The sequence below is a fragment of the Astyanax mexicanus genome, chromosome 18 (assembly GCF_023375975.1).
Source record: "Astyanax mexicanus isolate ESR-SI-001 chromosome 18, AstMex3_surface, whole genome shotgun sequence".
Classification (NCBI taxonomy): Eukaryota; Metazoa; Chordata; class Actinopteri; order Characiformes; family Acestrorhamphidae; genus Astyanax; species Astyanax mexicanus.
This window is the reverse complement of record NC_064425.1, coordinates 13,175,952-13,196,915: the sequence shown is the minus strand read 5'-3', so window position 1 is coordinate 13,196,915 and position 20,964 is coordinate 13,175,952. Positions and strand designations below refer to the sequence as shown.

Below are 20,964 nucleotides of genomic sequence, written 5' to 3'. Positions count from 1 at the left end.
ATTAGATTTGTAACAGAAGCCAATGATGCAGAATGTCATGATACTAATAATGCACTCCATATATCTCCATATATCCAGGATTAAAGTAAAATAAATGATACTGGACGGATATAATCAGTCTCTAGTAGATATATAATAGGAATTGAGGACAGTGTGAATTTTTCTTTTGCTAAAAACAGCAAAAAGTAGAACCCTGATCTGATAATTGGGTGTGGGTGAAATTTCAGGGTATAATATCATTAACGATATTCAAAAATGTTGGCGATATTATTGCGTACGATACAATATGGCACACCCCTATCTGTGTCCCTTTTTCTCTACTCACTCAGGGAATTGTGGAGGACAAACACTTTCATGTCTTTAATATTAATATACAATGTAGAAAATACATAAATAAAGAAATACATTGAATGAAAAGGTGTGTCCAAAGTCTGGGACTGTATCTTAGCCCATGCTAATCAGTTCTCCTACATATTGCATTATCCATCCATCTGAATAGGGATTATTTTGTGTTTATGTTTGTAAAACTTTCCAGGGGGCGAAGACAGACGATGACGATTTTCAGGATTTTCAAGAGGCTCCAAAAGCAGGGGGTGGAGATGATTCGTTTACAGATTTCCAAGGAGAGACAGTGGGAACCTTTCCTGTTGGGTCCTCCTCACAGAGCAGGTATTATCACGCCTAATTAGCCCGTCTCTGATCACTCTAATCTCCCATTACATTCAGCCTAGTTGGTTATGACGTGGAAATCGCTGTTTGTGTCTACCATATTCTGAAATGAGCATCATAAAATACTGTTGAGTCGTGTTGCATCAGTTTCTTATGCTGCGTTACGGCTCACTTAGCTCCCCCTGTCTGGGCATGCTTTCCTGGAGCATCAGATAGTGCTTGCTTTTGTAATAGCTTGTAATAATCCACCAGACACACCAATTAAGCCCTGCCATCTTTGCTAATGAAGCCATTTCAATGGGCAGCTGATAAGCTCATCCCATTTTATTACTTTTCAAAACTGCATGGCGAGATTCGGCGCTTATGGGGGGGAAGCAAAAAGCAATTATCTGGGTGGGAGGAGGGAAGAAGGGAAGGCTATTTTATCTGATACAGCGTCCTACTATTCCTTACTTTTAGTAAAGACAGAGGTCTTACTGTTTATTGGCGTATCTTGGTCTCTAGAGTCTTTAGTCATTGTCTAATTAAGTGAGAGAACAGAATGGGACAGAACCCAGTGCTGTTTTTCCCCTGACAGGTTTTTTTTAATAGTGAGATTTTTTGTATTTCTGATTTCCATTTAGAAATGTCAAATCTGTTGCCACGAAAAGTCAGATGATCATCATAAACCCCAAATTCAGAATAGTTATGAAATGTGTTGAAGACACATCCTCCTCAGGTTTATAGGCAACGACCTACAAACCCATGTTTATTAGTTATCTGTATGAAGGAGATTCTTTATTGTATTATAGAAGTAATTTAATAATAAATATGTGTGTTTGTGTGTGTGTGTGTCTGTGTGTGTGTTTGTAGTATTCCTGCTATGCTGACTCCAGTGTCCGGCTCATCCTCCTCCTCATCCTCTGATAAGTATGCAGTGTTCAAACATCTGTCAGTGGACCAGCCATCAGAACCCACGCCTGCTGTCTCAGGTACCAATTAAAAACACCATTATCACATTCACACACAGACACACACACAATTTTTGGTCATACTAATTACATACCAATACACATTTCAGGCTATATTTAAGGGTAGGTGCATACATTTCAGGTTTACCCTGTTAAACGTACAACACTTTTAAACAGCCCCCCTTATTTTAAGGCACAGTAGTGTTTAGAATGTTTCAGTTTGTTTAGATGTGTTCTATTGCTTCATTAGTGCAAGCATAATAAGCATATACAAGAGATCTATGCTAAAGAAGTAGAACTACTTCTTAAGAGAATATTATACTTCTCTTAAGTAGTAAAATATTGGATCTGTATCTACTGGAGTATTATTTTTACTTCACTACTGTTCATAAGTACTAAAATGCTGTATCTGTATATGCTGTGGTATTAAATATTATTATACTTTAGTACTTCCACTTCCTTTCTGAAGTGTGGAGCTTAAAGAACACTTCAACTTCTACTAAAGTCTCTTTTTGGTTCTTTTACTCAAGTCTTCCTCTTTAGTATTTTCTACATCTTTATATTGCTTTACTAGTGAAAGTCAATAGAATTAGAATTGTTATTGGTCATTTTTAGTTCCTCAAAATCCAGGCTCATCTGCATACCTCTTCAGCTTTGTGTAAAATCCCATTTCCAGTTTCTAATTTTCTTGTCATGCTGATAGTACTAAATTCATTTAGTCTATAAACGTTGTATTGACAGGTCATTCTGTTGTTGAAAGCTTTGTTTGTGAGTGAATCCTCTCCTGCTGATTGTCACTGTTTTGGTGACAGCAGCTGTGCCGCTGTTTTGTAAGTGACTGAAGGTTCATTTTGTGTTTTTTAATTCAGATTTTGGAGATAAATACAGTGTGTTCAGAGAACTCGAGCCGCCTTCAGAGAGAAAGCCAGTTGGTAAGCGATTTCTTGTTTTTAACAGTGTATGGAAAATACAGAGCTGGTTCATAGTATGTATATATTAACATATTATATATTATAAAGAAATATATACCATACATATTTAAGGGTGGGTTTTTTTGCACCTATATTTAGTTTGCTTTTTTTTGTGAGAATTTACAATAAGGGTACATTCATAACAGTACTTATTACATAATGTCTCAACTAATTAATACTTAATGAGCCTTTAACAAGCTCAAGGTAGCTCCAATAGTTAGTATAGTGGAGTAGATTGCAAAATTAATTTGGGAAAATATTCTATTATATATTAAATATTTGCCTCCTGTTCAACTCCTTTTGCACCAACTCCTGTCCAAAGTGAATAGTTTTATTATTAGTTTGGTAAATGTTTCATCACAGCACCTCAGTCCATTTCACACTATTTTTTTATTTTAATGCTTCTGTTAAATACGATTCAGTACTTAGTATGTTAATATAAAACTGTAGGTTCATATGAAGGTACCCACATTCATGCAGGTATATGTGTGTCCCTGTCTCACTAGAACAGAATACAATGACAACAACTCTGAGAGCTCCAGTAAGTTAACTGAACTGTTGCTGTGGCTCTTTTTTCTCCACTTTTGAACTCTGGAGTCCATTGAGTGCTGTTTTCTCTACTGTTAAAAGAGCTGTTTTCTCTATTTTTACTCTTTTCTTATTTCCCAGTGTGTGTGTTATATATCAGAGAGAAATTCACTCAGTATAAATAAGGGATGTCCCCGATCTGATCTTTGATCGGTAATAGATCATATTATTTTTTAAAGGATGGGAATCGAGTAAAAAAAATCCGGTTACTTATTTATGAAAAATGTACCATTATGTTGTTGCACAATGAGTTCACTATAGACTAGGACTGAGCAATATGGATCAAAACGAATAACTCAATTTTTTTTTTTTTTTGCCTAAAGGCAATATACAATATGTATCTCTATATTTTTTCATCCCATTAGGTAATAACAAAAAGACACAAAAAGAAACAAATCTATATGTTCCAAGTATGATAGAGGCTCTTTTATCAAAATTCAAAAATTTGATTATTATAGAATATTGTAGAGATGGAAACATTAATTAGCTGTCTATTGGTATCAGAAGAGAAAAGCAAACTCTCAGTTCAGTATAACTGAAACGCAACATTGTATATATCAACATATAAATTATATTTTATCATCTTATATTTCGTTTGGAAATATATATTGATAATTTTTAAAAGCCCCATATATTGCCCAGCCCTACTATAGATTCTGCTTCATTCACATACTGAGAATGCTGCGGTATATGTGTAATGTGGTGTTTATTTCCTCCATTAAAACATATTAAAACTTATTTAAACTCAGTAACTCAGCAACCGAGAAACTTTTTAAAATGTTCTTATTTTAAAAACATCAAAACTGCCCTGAGATATTATAATACAGTTAAAAAATGTAGTCTAAATCTAGCTTGCAGGCCTAATAAAACACACTACGCTATTATTACCGTCTCCCTACCAAATATACAGAGAAATACGAGCAATTAAAAATAATAATAATGGTCTTTAATTATGATTAATCACAGATTTCTTGTTGTGTGACATTTTGTAGTATATAGTAGTTTTATAGTAGTATATAGCATATTTTCATTAATATGGCTACTTTAGTACTAGTACTATTAAGTACAAGTTTAAAAAAATATTGGCTGTTTTATACTGTTGTTTCAATAGTAATTCATTTATTAAACAAAACCTTAACAGACTACGTGGATCTGTGCTTTATTTATTTTTATTTTTTAAACTGCATCACCAAAGTATCAGATCGGGACTATGTGTCAGCAGATACTTGAATTGAATGAATGTGATTAGGGCATTTCTACTATAAATCAATATTAGTAGAGCTCCAGAAAATGCTACTGAGGTTATGAATTTTCTTTGCTCGGTATGAGTGCAGTTGGAATCGTCTCTCTCTCTCTGTTTTTTTTTTTCAGTTGTTTGTTTATTTGTTTGTTTGTTTGTTTGTGTGTGTGGTGTTATTGAGATTGCACACTGTTTCAAGCGCTGTAGAAAAGAATAACACGCTTCTTCAGAGTGACTGATTCGCTTCTCTGTGAGGCGTGAAGCCATAATGTCCTGTCCCACTTGGGGAGCTCTGTCTCAGTGCATGTGATGAGTGTTTACACGTGTGTGTCTCCATGGACTTGCCTCTTTCTCTCTAGTTGTGTAGTGTTGTGTGTGTTTGTGTATGTATATATATATATATACACAATGTGTGTGTGTGTGGGTGGTATTTCTCTCTATTTCCACAGAGAGCCTATTTCATGTGCCGAGCAGCTCACTCACTCAGCGGTTTTGAAATTCAGCAGCCATATCCGGAGCGCGAGAGCCGGAACTAATCCGTTTCTCTCCTTTGTAAGATTGTGAAATTAGAAAAATCGAGCCAAAGGCGACTCCAGGGCTGGGCTCCACACTGTGCCAGTTTAGCTTCGCGGCCTTTTGTAGCTGGTGTGAAATGATGTTTCGCCGCGGTGTTCAATTGTTTTCCTTTGTTTATTCTTTTTTTTCCTCTGTAGGCGAAGGATTTGCCGATTTCAAGTCTGTCAGCTCCGACGACGGCTTCACAGACTTTAAAACGGCCAACAGCATCTCTCCACTAGACCCACCAGACCAGGCCAAGATGTTCCAGCCCTCTTTCCCACCTCCTTTCAGCCCCTCTCTTTCACAGTGTCAGCCCCAACCTGCAGCCTCTCTGGCTCAGCCCAAAAACCCTTTAAACATGGCTGACCTGGACCTCTTTTCTTCAGTGACTCCTCCTACTTCTGCTCCTGCTCCTACTTCAGCTCCTCTTTCTTCTGCTGCTGATTCTAAACCCAGTTCCTTCTCCACATCATCATCTTCATCTTCTTCTGCTGCACTCCCCTCCCTGGTGCTGCCTCCAGCAGGTCCCAAGCCTGTCGGCAGCATAGTGGGGGGTGGTGATGACTTTGGTGACTTCGCACTATTTGGTTCCTCCTCCTCTTCATCTGACGTCGCCTCCTCAGGTCAGAGAGGTGCTGGAGGAGCCGTCCAGGATGACTTTGCAGATTTCATGGCGTTTGGGAGGTCTGGAGAGCAGCGCAGCGAGGCTTCCTCCCAGCAGCAGCGACAGGCGCCGTCCACCGACAAGTACGACGTCTTCAAACAGCTGTCGCTGGAGGGCGGCCTGGCTTATGACGATGGAAAGGAAAGCGGCTGTGGTGGATCGTTTTCATCACTCAAGAGCAGCGACGCCGACGACTTCGCCGACTTCCAATCGTCCAAGTTTTGCACAGCGCTGGGCGCCTCTGAGAAGAGTCTCTCGGACAAGGTGGCCGCCTTCAAGCAGGCCAAAGAGGACTCCGCCTCGGTCAAGTCTCTGGACTTGCCGTCCATTGGGGGCAGCAGTGCTGGGGGTAAGGACGACTCAGAAGATGCTCTCTCTGTGCAGCTGGACATGAAGCTATCCGACGTTGGCGGAGACCTCAAACATGGCACATCCGACAGCTCACTGGACCTGCCTGGCCTTACGGCCCACCAGCCCCCCGCCGCAGGTGAGGAACTGGTGCGCTTGCTGTGGTGAGGCCTGCACCCTCCCTATCTCTCCAACATGCATACATACAAGTGTTTGGACACACACATTTACACTCTCCTCTGATGGCTCTTGAAGGGCCTTTTTACAAACCCTCAAACATCAACCCTAAATCAACTCTCCTGCTGGATAGATAGGGGTAGGTTTCAAACAAAAGGCTAAGTGACATATCAAAAACTTGGCACACGTCATCACATCTCATTTCGTTCATCCCTCATTAAGCAGTATTTATTTATTTGCCTTTGTTTACACACACTAATTATCGAATGATATTTATTAATTTGTCTGTTAACAGTATTATTAACAGTATTAGCAGTGTTTGTCTGCTTTTCCAGACTAAAATAAGCCTGCATTTTCTTTTTAATTATTAATTTTCTTTCAGAATGATGTGTAGTTTGGTCCATGGCTTAATCCCCGTCTGGGAAACATGCCTTTTTTGTTATGACACTAAATTTTCAACAACAGAAGAACTAAATGGAGTTTATATTCCAACAAACTTACGAAAAGCTCTTCATATGCTCTTCAGATCAGTGCAGTGACCTAGATAGACATTTACAATGGACCCGTTTGCACTCCATGAGGTCATTAGGTCCAGCCACACTCCGAGGGGGATTTCAAAGCACACCTTGGGGCAAGGAGTTTCAGTCACACATATAAGGAGCTTGCAGAGCATTTTAGAAGGTCATTAGGGTGCAGTCCCAGTCAAAACTTTGAGGTTGTTAGGTCTAGTCACAATCTGAGAGGGGTCTAGAAGCACATCTTGAGGTAGTAAGGTCAAGTTACACTTAGAAGGAGCTTTCAGAGCAATCCACAAGGTCATTAGGGACCAGTCACAGGCAGAGAAAGATCTCAGCGCAAACCATGAGGTACTAAGGTCCAGTCACACCTATAAGGAGCCATCCCAGCAATCTACAAGGTCATTAGGGTCAAGTTACAGTCACAGAGAAGTCTCAGAGAAAACCATGAGGTCATTAGGTACAGTCAGCGCAAGGGTTAGGATTCGGAACAAACCATAAGGATTTTAGATCCAGTCAAACAAATGTAGGGGAGAGTGGAGAACTTGAGGTCATCAGGTCCAGTTTCATTCATAAAGATGTCTCAGAACATTCCACAGGGCCATTAGGTCCAGTCAGGCTGAGATCTCAAATCAAACCATAAAGAATTTAGGTACAGTCAGTCAAAGTTCAGAGCAAACCACAGGGTCATTAGGTCCAGTCACATTCATAAAGATGTCTCAAAACAATCCACAGGATCATTATTTCTATTCAGACAATTGTGGGGTTCAGCAGAGACCTTGAGGTCATCAGGTCCAGTCACATTCATAGAGATGTTTTAGAACGTTCCACAGGGTCATTGGGTCCAGTCAGGCTGTGTTCTAGAACCAAACCATGATGACAACTTAAGGTCCAGTCAGACAAGTGTAGGGCTCAGAAAAAGCTGCAGGGTCATTAGTTCCAGTCAGTCAAGTGTTGGGTTCAGAACAAACCACAGGGTCATTAGGTCTAGTCACATTCATAGAGAGGTCTCAGCACATTCCACAGGGTCATTAGGTTCAGTCACATTCATAGAGAGATCTCAGCACAAACCACAGGGTCGTTAGGTACAGTCAGGCTGAGGTCTCGAAACAAACCATGAGGACTTTAGGTCCAGTCAGTCAAGTATACGGTTCAGCAGAAACCTGGAGGTCATTAGGTCCAGTCAGAGTGAGGTCTCAGAACAAACAATGTTATCATTAGGTCTATTTATAGTTAAGACATAAATGAGGTTATGGCCTTCAGTGACTGGCTGAGCTGTCAGAACAATCTGCGAGGTTATTAGGTCCAGTCACAGTCAAAGAGAGTTCTTAACTGAACCCGTGTGGCCATTAGGTCCAGTCACAGTAAGGACAAAGTTTCAGAACAAATAATGAGGTTATTAGCGCCAGTTACAGTCCAAGAGAATGGCCTCACCAGAAGCCATAGGGTCATTAGATCCAGTCACAGTCAGTGATTGAGGTCTCTGAACAAACCATAAGGTCATTAGGTTCAGTTGCAGTTAGAGATCTGTCTCAGTATGAGTCACAGTATTATCACTGTAAGCATCCACTTACAGCTTTGCTATGCCTCATTGTTTAGCAGAGTTCAGCAGAGATCTTTGTAGTATCATGTGGTGCACAGTGGGCTGGTATATGGCAACATCTTCCTCGCTGTGCAGCCAGTGTTGTTTAGAAAGTATTTTCAGATTATGAAGATTAGTATCAACAAACAGAAAGACAATGATGGTAAACCCTTCTGTTCTCTGAACCCAGGGCACTTTTACATTACAATACAAACATCCTGATTTTATACTTATGACGAAAGTTAGGTTTGGAAGAAATTATGTTTGATAGGAAGTAGCTTATATCGTTCCAGCAGGGTGACAAAATACTTATGCTTATGCATACCCGGTCATTGAATTGCTAAAACATTGCTAATGCTTTACTTTTGTAGTTCTTTCAATGCCGAACTCAATCTTCCAGCTTAAAATTATTGTGTACTCCTTAAAGCACCAAATTATTGTATTTTTCTAAAGCGATCAGTGAAGAGACATATGGTCATCTATGGTCATGTGTTGCTCAATGTACTAATAGTTCCATTGAAGGTGACAGAAGAAAGAAAAGTCTGTGAGACCTTCAAATGCAGGAAGATACTAGTGCATTTCAAAAAAATTGAATGTTAGTAATTAAAAAAAATCAGTGTCTCAGAAAATTAGAACATTATATAAAACAAATCGGTATGTTTGGCAGTGTGCCAAGTCCTGCTGGAAAATGAAATCCACATCTCCATAAAATTTGTCAGCAGAGGAAAGCATGAAGTGCTGTAAGATTTTTTTTGGAAAACACTGCACTGACTTTGTACGTAATAAAACACAGTGGATCAACACCAGCAGATGACATGTCTCTCCAAACCATCACTGATCATCAGTAAATTTTACATTTCATTTGGAAATTAAGGGACCAGAGTCTGGAGGAAGAGTGGAGAGGCACATAGTACTGAATTACTGAAATCAAGTAACTTCTCAATGATTTTATGAATATTTTGAAATGCACTTGTATTTTCAGCTTTATTCATAAGTTTAAACAAAGCTCAGACATTGATGGTCCAACACCATGAAGCAATATGTGTTTACAAATCAGTACCTAAAGCAGATGCCCTTCCCCTTTTAAAGGAATCAACCTTTTGACTTGTGAGCCTGACAATATTCTATCCTATTACTCAAAGTCTTTAATGATTATGCGTCCCCTATGTCTGAAAAGCATGTCGTCAGCATTCACACACAAATACTTGTAATATAAGACAATATTACAACGTAATTCGATATTATATTTTATACTATGCAGAGAAGCCAAACTGGTCACAGCAACTGTGATCTGTGATTAGTCAGCTGCAATTGCAAGCTGCATTTAAATCAATGCACAAGTATAAACACTCACAATGGCGAAGGCCACTTGAGCAGGCTATGTTGCAGACTTAACACAGATGATTCAGTCTTTAGCCTTCTGTGTTCTTGTGGAAGTGACATGACTTTTGGATTTCATTGTGGCTCCTTTTCTCTACTGATGGTGGTGTTCAAATGAAATCTGTTGTGGCACAGATTTTAGATCTGTGACTCGTTCGCGTTGGGTCTCGATTACAGCGTTTTGTTCATCTCCATTCTCACAGATGGGATGACTAAGCTCTCACAATAGCTGAGCTGAAAATTCTCCAATTAGGCATGATGAATGTGAATGTGGTCAACAGAATTGTCAGGGCTTGCTGTTTGAGTTGACAACCTGGCCAACCTATAAATGTGCAAGGCTGTCCTGCTGTCTGGTCTGTCCAAAACCAGGATTAAACCACAGGACTTGGAATGGTGGCACACTGACCCAGCTTTCATTAACAACCTCCAGCCAGCTAATGGTGGCAGCAGGCTTTGTACTGGACCAAAAGCACAAACGACAAGCCAAAAGAACCATTCTGAATATGGAAAGAGCTCATTTTAGAAGCTCTTACAACACACACACATCCAAATTGTGGGCTTGTGTGCTGCAGACATGTGGGCCAGTGTGTTGTTTTCTTTAGATGCTGTTTCAGGTTAGATATTAGTTTTTATTCGTGTTTGGAACCTGATACTCTTTGATACTGACACCATTTGTTGCAAGAACTACAGCTTGTAGGTATAATTTGATGGCTGTCTGCTATACTCCAGTGATTTTCATACTGTGCGTTTTATTTTATTCTCTATTGGTAAATCTATTGGAACTTCTACAGGAATTAATAATGAATTGAGGGCCTCATAATAACGTTGCAATGCAGATTAATGATCCAAAATCGATTACACGTAAATTTTTCAACCAATTAAGTGTTGTGCCGAATCCAAATTCACACCAGTTATTTTTTTATATTTAATGTTTAATGGGTAATGAAAGCTTGTGTGTTTTGTTTTGCAGTAGGGACTATATTTCATTGCTAGGGCTGGGCGATATTGTAAAAAAAATGATATTCTTCAAATATATGAGCTTCTCGATTACGATTTTCCTGCATAACAGGTTTTTTTATTTATAAACAGACAGCACCATATAAAGTGATGCACAAGCTATTCTTTCCTTTACATTTTTTGTTTAACGAATGCAGCTTATATATAAACATGGTGCAAACATGCAAGCATAACCTTTTTTTTTATCATGCAGCCCTGGTTTTCTGCTCTTTTCATACCTGTGGTTTTGGTGTATTAGTGTGAGAACATAAGCAGTTTCTTCTACTTCTCGTAGTTTAAGACACATAAGTCGAATAAGCTCAGTTCAGATCGCACTGCAAAAAATCCATTGGCAAAAACTGGAAAAAAATATATGTAAATTGAGACATATATGATTATATTATGCAAAACAATCTGCCAATGGGGAAGCTAATTTTTCTTAGTAAGATTTCTTTAAAAAATGAATGAAGTAAGACCTAAATCACGTTTTTGGCTTAAATTTGGACACAACAATCACAATAAATTGATTGCTGATGTGAAATCTAAGTAAGACTGATTAAGATAATTATTCCCAAAATAATCCAACACTTGCACAATGCTTGGTGAGATAAAACAAGTCTCATCAAAGAAGGAAATAAGATTTATTGCCTTAAAATGAGAAAATTTCACTTGTTAAGATTTCTTTTTTGCAGTGTGGCTGTCCCAGTTCTGATTAGAACTGCCATATAGTAAGTTATTATTTACATTTATAGCATTTAGCTGATGCTCTTATTCAAAGCGACTTACACTGTTGTTCTTGTTACAGCAGCAGGTCCATATAGTGTTAGGAGTCTTGCCCAAGGACTCTAATTGGCGTAGCACAGCATTCAGTCCCCCAGAGCAGGAATTGAACCCCAGTCTCCCACTTGGTGTGGCAGCTCACTAGCAGGAAATGGTGTTATCCACTGCACCACACCAACCACTGTGTTACTGATGTTGGGTTGAATAAGCTGAGATTCATAAATTAAACATTTTTTAAACGAACTTAGAGATACACTTAATTCAAAACTCTTGTTAGTATTCTTTTTAGTATTCATGTTCGTGGTTTGAAACTTGACAGTATTTACATTCTTTATTCAATATGAATCATTAATTTCTCATATTAAACACAACCCTCCCCCGCTGTTCTCCCTATTGCCCCAGTCATCGTTGGTCATCAATTATTCACTCAACCCTCACCCTCTGTGGATCGTGTTGCCTACTTTTCATCCAGGTCACCTCATGATGACTCCATGTGTGTATGTGTCTCTGTTACTGTGAGAACATTACCATGTTCATTTTATCATTAAATCATAAATTGATTCCATATATCTCAATGGAATCAATGGCAGTTTGACCTCTAACTGGGGCCCAAGCATCATCTGGTCAATTCAGAAGGATGCTGAGAAGACTCCGCCCTCCTCCAGTGCTGCAAAGTTTTAGTCAGTTGGAAAATGGGTCACAATCGGTCACAATTTGCACATTCCTAATACAGAAAGCTCTAGTCTGTTTTCCAACAGTCTTTTCGTGTATGCTCAAATCTGGAGCAGATGTTTTTGCAGGACATTTCTGGAAGTTCTCCAGCACTTGCACTGTGCTCCTGGATGTGTAGCGAACCTTTCCAAGAGACAGTATCTCTTTTCCCAGGCCCTTTTGAGCCAAACCCAACCCCACGACCCCCTAAATCTCTAATATAATGCAGTTCATCCATTCGTGCTTCGGTTAAAACGTTATTCCGGGTTTTGCTCAGTTGCTCAGAAGTTATACAAGAACCTCTACCGACATTTGAAGTGTACCCCTCATTTTACCTTACATTGCATTACATTTTACAACAGTTTGAGCTTGCTTTTTCAATTTGTGAAATTGACAAGAAAGCAGTAGACGATTGCTAGGATTCTACGTTTTTCCCGGGCCTACCTGCCGAACTAGGTCATTTTTATGGAAAGAACTTAAACAAAACAAAAAAAATGATGTGTACATGCTAATTTAATAGTGTATTTTTATTACAGGAATATATACTCTTTATTTATTTTCAATATAGATAGACTGATCGATTGATACTCCTCTGATTGTGTTTACTCCTCAGTATCTGTGTGAGATTGCTTATTATTAACCAATATTTATGCAAAGTGTTATTTATTCCTTTTTTTGTTTGTTTGTTTATTTTTGTTTTTTTCTTGGCTTGAATATATAAAATGAATGTGTTGGCCTACACTCATTACACCAGGAGCGAATGAACGAACGAACAAACAATCGATCGAACGAATAAATGCCTGCCTGCTCTTTACGACCCATTGCTGTGGTCCCGCTAAGAGCATGCTCAATTGCACAGGATTTTGTATACAAAAATACGTGAATAAATGAATAAATAAACAAATAAACAAGCAAACAGGTGGCGAGAGAAAAAGGATACTGTCTCTTTATCTCTGTTCTGCACCTGTCTCTCAAAAGATTGAATGCTCTTGATACGATAGTCCTCCTCTTTGTTTACTCTTAACCCTTTGAGCACCTGGCAGCTTTTGTTTAGTGTTATTGGCTCAACGGCGAAAGCACACAGCGATTGAATCAGGCCTGTTAGCTGATAAATGATGAGTGATAAGTGATAAATCAAAGCAAGATAGTTAAATGAAAGCAAAGGTAGTTTAGAGCGTCTTTTCCACTATCAATTTCTTAAAAACTCTCGCTCCCAGGTCCTCAAAGGGAGGGTTGTGCACAACTGCATAAAACCTGTACTTTCAAATCACCTTCTTGGCTTAATAAGTGTTCTGTATGACTATTTCTCTGTTGCTTTCTCCTTTTTTAGAACAACTACAATGTCTTTGACCTATGCTAATATTTTAGTCTGTGAACGTGCCTTCTCAATTCTGGGTTTCTGCATCTGGTTTTGGGATTCTCTGATTCTCTCTTTCTCTTTTTCTTTTTTTAACCTTCTTGCTTATGTTCTTCTTTTCCCACAACTCTTGCATGCTCTTGTATTCTTACAACGATAAGAAAAGAATGAAAGACTTTTTAAGTGTTTGTTTGGCGAAACCTCTTGTAACAACAAACCTTTTTTGTGACCTATCTCTCTTTCTCTCTCTGCCAATGTTGTCGTAATAAATATGAATGATGGTGTAGCGGAATTGCGTGCCGTCTCGATTTTTCTGCTTCTCCTCCTCCTTCTCCTCCTTGCTCTTCTCTTGCCACCCGAAGCAGATTTAGCATTTTAGAATTAGAATTATTAGCATTGTGAGTTCCTTGTCAATTTCACAAATTGTTGATGCGAGCATAACTTTGTTATGCCAAGTGTAAGAGTGTATTTTGGGGTTTTCAACCTAGATGAGCCAAAATTAAACACACACTGTGAGGGTCTTAAATGTTGTAAAAGCTGCATACAGGTTTTCTTTGTATCAAGCAAATGAAAATATGTATTTTGACTGGGGTGCCCAAAAACAACCAGCAATAATGCAACAATCGTCGCTGTCCAATAAAAACGTTATCTCCAAAACAGCAATTTTACAGGATAGAGATAAAACCTTCTTAACTTTAGAGTTTATTTCAGGTAATTTTGGAGATTTTCTTTTAGTCAATTTATCAAGAAATTTTGACTCGGTATAATAGAGAGTGTGTTCAGAGATAGAAAGATTGATTGGAGTATTAGCTTTAACATCATTTTAAAGCTCCATTTTTGTGTGCCTTATGCAACAGTGCAGGTCCTGTGCATGCGCTCACAATGCTGAAATGCCATATTGTGCAGCCCTTAAAATTATCCACAAGAATAAATTACTAATTTAGTACAAATGGCTGTATGGCCCTATGGGAAACTATATCCTCACTGGATGGGGGGTCTTCTATTTTGTGTTTGTTAATTCTTATTCTCAAAGCTCATTTGACTATCGCTGATGGTCTGGAAGACCCTGAGGCTTTATAAATACAGTGAAATTAATATATTGTGAAGACTTTACCACATTAAGCCCACTGCACCTATACATCTGGCTTTACATATATTATATCACTTAAATTCACTCCAGTATCAATCATTTCAAGTAAGGTTATGCTAAAAAGGAGTAAACTGTGATTCTTAACCTCCTTTTTGCTTAGTTCTGTTTAGTCCGTTTATACCTTTTAAATTAGATATCGGTACCTTGATAAAGTATTTATATTCCTTAAATTGTTCCACATTTTTTCGCAAACCCACAAACGTAAATGTATTTAACCTGGATTTTGTGTGATCAACACGATGTAGCCAGTAACTTTGAAGTGAATAGAAATCAATACATGGTTTTCCTTTTTTGTTTTGAACATTACAAAATGATGAAGTGCTGTAAGATTTTCCAAGAAAACACTGTACTGAATTTGGACTTGATATAACACAGTGGACCAACACCAGCAGATCATTGATTGTGGAAACTTCACACTAGACCTCAACCAGTTTGGACTGTGTGTCTCTCCACTCTCCCTCCAGACTCTGATCTCTTGATATCCAAATGAAATTTAAAATTTACTGATGATCAGTGATGGTTTGGAGAGATATGTCATCTGCTGGTGTTGGTCCACTGTGTTTTATCAAGTCTAAAGTCAGTGCAGAGTTTTCTCAGAAGAATCTTACAGCACTTCATGCTTCCCTCTGCTGACAACTTTTATGGAGATGCAGATTTCATTTTCCAGTAGGACTTGGCACATGGCCCACATTGCCAAAAGACCCAAATTGGTCTTATAATCTAATTTCCTGAGACATTGGCTGTTTTCATTGGCTTAAAATAGATCACTCTGTGTGTAATACAGCTATATGATGAGTTTCACGTTTTGAACTGATCATTTTCGTTTCACTTCACAGTTACTACGTTGTTTTAATCTTTCCCGTTAAATCACAATTAATACAATTAAGTTTGTGTGTGTAACGTGAAAAAATATGGAAAAGTTCAAAGGGTATGAATACTTTTTAAAGCCACTGTATACTGAATAGATCTTCAGGTGAGCTCCTGAATAAATAAAGACTGTACTGGACTCCAGCATGAAGAAATCCTCTTCTGAAGAAAGAGGTCCACTGTGAGAAATGTGGAAAAACAGAACCCACAGCAACTTCAGACTTCTAAGAAGACATCAATACTCTAATCACTGAGCCTGGCACAATCGACCAGTGTGCTGCAGAATCTTTAAACACAAGCATTTCTCAGCTTCACTCTTTGATCTTTACTCTTTAATCATATTTTTTTTTGTATTAGTTTCTACAGAATGAGAAGAAGAGTACAGGTCTGCTGAGTTCAGATACATACAGTACCAGAGTAATGTTAGGACATGCTTTAAATTCAGTGTTTTTTCCTTTTTTTATGTTCTGCATTGTAGATTAATACTAAAGTCATCCAAACTATGAAGAAAGTATTAAATAACCAGAATATATTTAATATTTTAAATTCTTCAAAGTAGAACCTCTTGCTTAGATGACAGTTTTGCACATCCTGGCTGGATTTTCTCAGTCAGCTTTATGAGGTAGAGTCACCTGGAATACAGGCTTTCAGTTAACAGCTGTGCTGAACTCGTCAAGAGTTAATTACTTGAATTTCTTGTTTCTTAATGTGTTTAGTGTTTGAGAGCATCAGTTGTAAAGTTGTGAAGAGGTAGAGTTGGTCTACAGTGAATAGCTCTGTTTGAGTAATGTTCTAATCCATATTATAACAAGAACTAATCAACTAAGTAAAGAAAAAAAAGAATTGAAAAGAAATTGAAAGAATACTCAAGTGCAATCGCAAAAAAGACCATAAAAACATAATGATGAAACTGGCTCTCATCAGGACCGCCCCAGGAAAGAGTTACCATCTTCACCAGTTACCAGTATTTTGGTTCAACAGTTTTAAGTTACTACATTCATTTTTATGTGTTCCTTCATAGTCTGGAACACTTCACTATTCGTTTATAATGTTGGAATAAAAATAATAAAACATTGAATTAGAAGGTGTGTCCATACATTTGACAAAAACAAATGATTGTAGGAACTCTCAAGGTTTACTTTATAAAGCTGGACAGAGCTGAAGTAAAAAAAAATACACTTGACTCTAATTTTATTTGGTAAATTTGGCATAATGGAATAAAACAGGGTAAAGAAACCAAATCAACCAAAATGGATTGAATACGGTAAGTGTGATTTTATGTGGCCACATTTTAATTTCATTTCAGACAAGTAAAAACACCAGCTGCATCAAACAAGTATATTCATATGTATCCATATGTATCAATACTGTCCCATTATTTGTGATTTGTAGTTGGACCTAATTGTTTTAACTTAGTTAAGGAAAAAAAAAAAAAACCTTTCAAGAACTTTGAAAGTATCCTCAAGTGCAGTCACTGCAAAGACTATCAAAAAAAAGCTATGATGAAACTGGCACTCATCAGGACCTACCTGGTTGTACCTAAATATTTGTGATTTGTGATTGTACCTGTATGTTTAGGGGGAAAAAAAATAATTTCACACAGTATAAACCCAAGGTATGTCTGACCAACATCATTTCATTTATTTGTGTACATCCATTCCTGCATTTCAAGCCAACACATTCAAAATAAGTTGGGACTCTAAAGCATTTTCCACTTTATATAAAACTTCATGGCCACCTCAGTATATCATTTTGGCCACAACATTTTAAAAACAACCTTTAACGTGTCATTTGTTCTCGCAGCATTTAAAACATAAGCATTTCAAGTGGAGATTGAGGGGGATTTAGGTCTGAAATGCAGTTATGGATGTAGATTAATAAATAAAATGAGGTTGACCAGGTAAAACATGAAATTTCCTGGGTTTCTATTTGTCTGCAATTAAATAAAAGTCATAGTAAATGCAAGAAACCCTGCATTTTTTTGTAATGCGCTTTGCAACCTATTGTTGTTTCTTTAGATTTGATTGGCTGTTTTTGTAAATATTTTTCCTTTTTTAATAAATCAGGCAGCTCAGTTTGCGATATTCCTTATACATTTTGAAGAGGTGAAGCTAAACTGCTGTAAAATGTGTTTTTTAGTTACCATCTGTGGCCTGGTACATTTTTAAACTCTAAAAATGTTTATTTTATAACAAATCACTCAAATATTAGTTAGTATGACTACAACAAATTGCATGATCCCTGAACTCAGCATGTGTTGTGCTTGTGAGCAGCAGGTGTTTTCTCTTGTTATTACAGATGCAGATGAGCTGAAGTTTGACCCGTTTGGCGGCTCGGGCACCAGCAGTCTGGTGGGATACGACTGGTCAGAGAAAGATGAGCAGGTCAGAAAGCCTCAGGCAGAGGCTCCGGGGGTTCCGCCCTCCTCAGCCGTTCTCCACAGGAAAGAAACCTCCTTCGGAAGCTCTGAGAACATCACACACACCACCGTGGCTAAAGTCACCACCTTCCCCATCGAGGATGCAGGCTCCGCCCTGGGCGGCGGCTTCGCCACCTTCGCCGACTTCAGCTCCGCAGAACAGAGAGCTGGAGGTGAAGAAGATGATGATGATGATTTTGGAGACTTTGCCAGCACCGTCTCGGAGAAGTCGGACTCTCCGCCCGGTCAGGCTGAAGCAGGCCTGGAGGGATCAGATGAATTCGGAGCCTTCCAGGGGGACAAGCCCAAATTCGGCAAGTCAGATTTTCTTAAGGCCAGCGCTCAACCTAAAGTCAAATCCAGCGAGGAGATGATCAAGAACGAGCTCGCCACCTTTGATTTGTCTGTACAAGGTGAGTTTTTTTTTTTTTTTTAACAATCAGTAATGAATGTGAGTGAGTGTGAGTTAACTGGATACAGGAGTCCAATTTCCAAACACTGGATAGAGTGTTTTTTCACAGGGGTGCCAGATTGACACACCGCAGCAAGCAACAACGAGTCTGTAGCTGATCAGTGAATATATACACATTTCTCAGATTGTAAACCCAATCCTGTGATCACAATAAGTACAATTGGATATAAATTATGTTTTTACTTATTTGTCTATAATACCCGTAAACAGAAATAATAATAATAATTGCAGTTAAAAGTGCTGGCAAGGTTTTTCGATCTGATTTTTTTTTTAGAGCTGTATGAACGCAAAATCTGGTCTTTTTACAATCAGATTTGAGCCACTTTTAAATGTGGCTCAAATTCTAAATTTAAGCTGTCATATGATCACAAATTTGTTTTTTTTTTTTACTTTTTCTTTTTTTACTTACATTAGACTTTTAGATCTGATTTTTTAAATCAGATTTTAGCCATTGTCATATGTGGCTTAAATTGTAAATCTGAGTGGTCATGTGACCACAGTAAGTACAACCGGATCCAAATAGTATTTTTTACTTATTTGTCTTTAATACCATTAAATATGGCTAATAATAGCTTTTATAATGTTGATCTCAGAATATAGTCTTTTTCCATTCAGATTTGAACCAGTTATGTGGATCCAAATCTGGTTTTACTTACTGGTCTCTAATACCCATAAATATGGCTTTGTTCATAGTACTGATTTTTATTTATTTATTTATTTTATTTTATTTTTTGCCTTTTTTCTGTTCTGTTCTTTTTTCAATCTGATTTGAGCAACTGTTATATATGGCTGTTTATTTTACCTTTACTTAAGCTACCATATGAGTATTATGATTATTACATAGAAATATTATTTGTCCTATATTGACATTGACCATGTCTGGGATCTTACACAGATAGCAGATAATATGAGTTAGATTGAATGCTGATGGATTGAATCTGAAGACATTAAATGAGTATTAAATGTCAATACAGCTTAATATTCCGACAAAAACCCTTTTCTCATGTTAGTTTTAGGAGCTTAATAGGCCAGACATGAGCGGCCATAACCAGGTGTTCCCCAGCTGCAGTCATTCTATCTTTCAACAGATGGCAGTGTGGTAACTGAGAAACCTGCCATGCCCATCAGAGACGGATAAACGCAGAGTGATACACAGCGAAACACGTGATATTGACGAGCCGGCATTAACAAGCACTGTTCATTTCTCTACCCTCGTTTAATAGAGTTTCCTCAGTGTGATAAAAGCTGATTTGCTTCATATGCAGCTCCCTCGCCTCCTCCTCCTCCTCCTCCTCCTCCTCCTCCTCCTGCTTGCTCTGAATGTAATTTGTTGCAATGAAAGGGTTTTAGTTTTCTCCTGTCCCCTGTTGGAGACTTAATCTGATGAGTGTGTCTCACTCTGCAATGGATTAGTGCTGTCAAGGCCACCAGGAGACTGATGTGTTTCTCCAGGGGGTGTGATTACCTGTCTCTGTGCCCGCCATGCTAGCCAACCCCAGTTCCAGTGAAGTTGGGACGTTGTCTAAAACATAAATGACAACAAAATACAATGATTTGCAAATCCTTCTTGTTATACTATATATTTAGTTGAATTCACTATAAAGACAAGATGTTTAAAGAGGCACTAAACCCTAAACAATATACTTTTTTCATTAATAGCTGAAATGTGTTCCTTTAAAATAATGAAACATACCTATCCTGCTTAAAAGATAAACTCATACCCTACCTCTGGTGACGTCCAATCATCAGTGTTTAACAGCAATCAGAGACACACTCCTCAGCCCAATCAGCTCTCCCTTTTGCCCCGCCCCTAAACCCATACATCATCCATTGCCCCTTCCCTTCTATCACTCCCATTTATATATATATATATACACAAATAAAGCATTTTTCAAATATAAGCTGAGGGTGGAGTCATCCAAAACAAGAGGGTTAAGTTAGCCTTTAATTTTATATAAATGGGTAAACTTTAAAATTAGTTTATCCGTTTAAACATTAAATATCTTGTCGTTGTAGTGTGTTCCATTAATATAGGTTGAAAAAGATTAGCAAAAAATCCTATTCTGTTTTTATTTATGTTTCACATTCCAACTCCATTCAAACTAGAGGTTGTAAGTGTGTGTGTGTTTGTGTGCCAGCGCTGTGTGAAGTCTGATGAATAATTCATACCTGCAGCACAGGGCTGCTGTTTACTACATAATTATCATTTGTTGCAAATGAGGTATTTGTAGTCGCTGTTCTGGACCCGGATGGATTAGCAGCAACACTTTTAGACCTGAAAGTTTCAATTATAGAAGGCATAAACAACCAGACCCAGTAGTGTAGCATAAAAACAATAATCCAATAATCCATTAGCAGTGTAACTCTCTGACCTTGTAATCATTCACATAATTATTTAGAATTTTGAATGTTATGAATATTTTAACACTGTTTGACTTGATTATTTTGTTACGAGAGGACCCTTCATTGATTTTCAGTCAAAACTAATGTTAAAAACAACTTTGTTATGCATTTTCAGGGTAGAGTTTAGACACTTAAACAAACTTTTAGCATAACATTTCATACAGAAA

General features: G+C 37.9%; 1 protein-coding gene and 1 long non-coding RNA gene across 9 annotated transcripts in view; both read left to right on the top strand.

Moving 5' to 3' along the window:
* synrg (synergin, gamma) overlaps window positions 1-20,964 on the top strand; it is a 63,000-nt gene that overhangs the window by 23,476 nt on the left and 18,560 nt on the right. For all 8 annotated transcript variants that reach the window (XM_007248622.4, XM_007248618.4, XM_049466839.1 and 5 more), the window contains 5 exons: window positions 536-669; window positions 1,522-1,640; window positions 2,489-2,551; window positions 5,132-6,127; window positions 17,802-18,335. In XM_007248622.4, coding sequence (XP_007248684.3) covers window positions 536-669; window positions 1,522-1,640; window positions 2,489-2,551; window positions 5,132-6,127; window positions 17,802-18,335 — 1,846 coding nt within the window. The remainder of the gene's footprint in view (window positions 1-535; window positions 670-1,521; window positions 1,641-2,488; window positions 2,552-5,131; window positions 6,128-17,801; window positions 18,336-20,964) is intronic.
* Window positions 6,134-13,778, top strand: LOC125782553 (uncharacterized). Its single transcript, XR_007425260.1, has 2 exons — window positions 6,134-7,715; window positions 7,766-13,778. It is a non-coding gene; the product is annotated as an uncharacterized LOC125782553 (long non-coding RNA).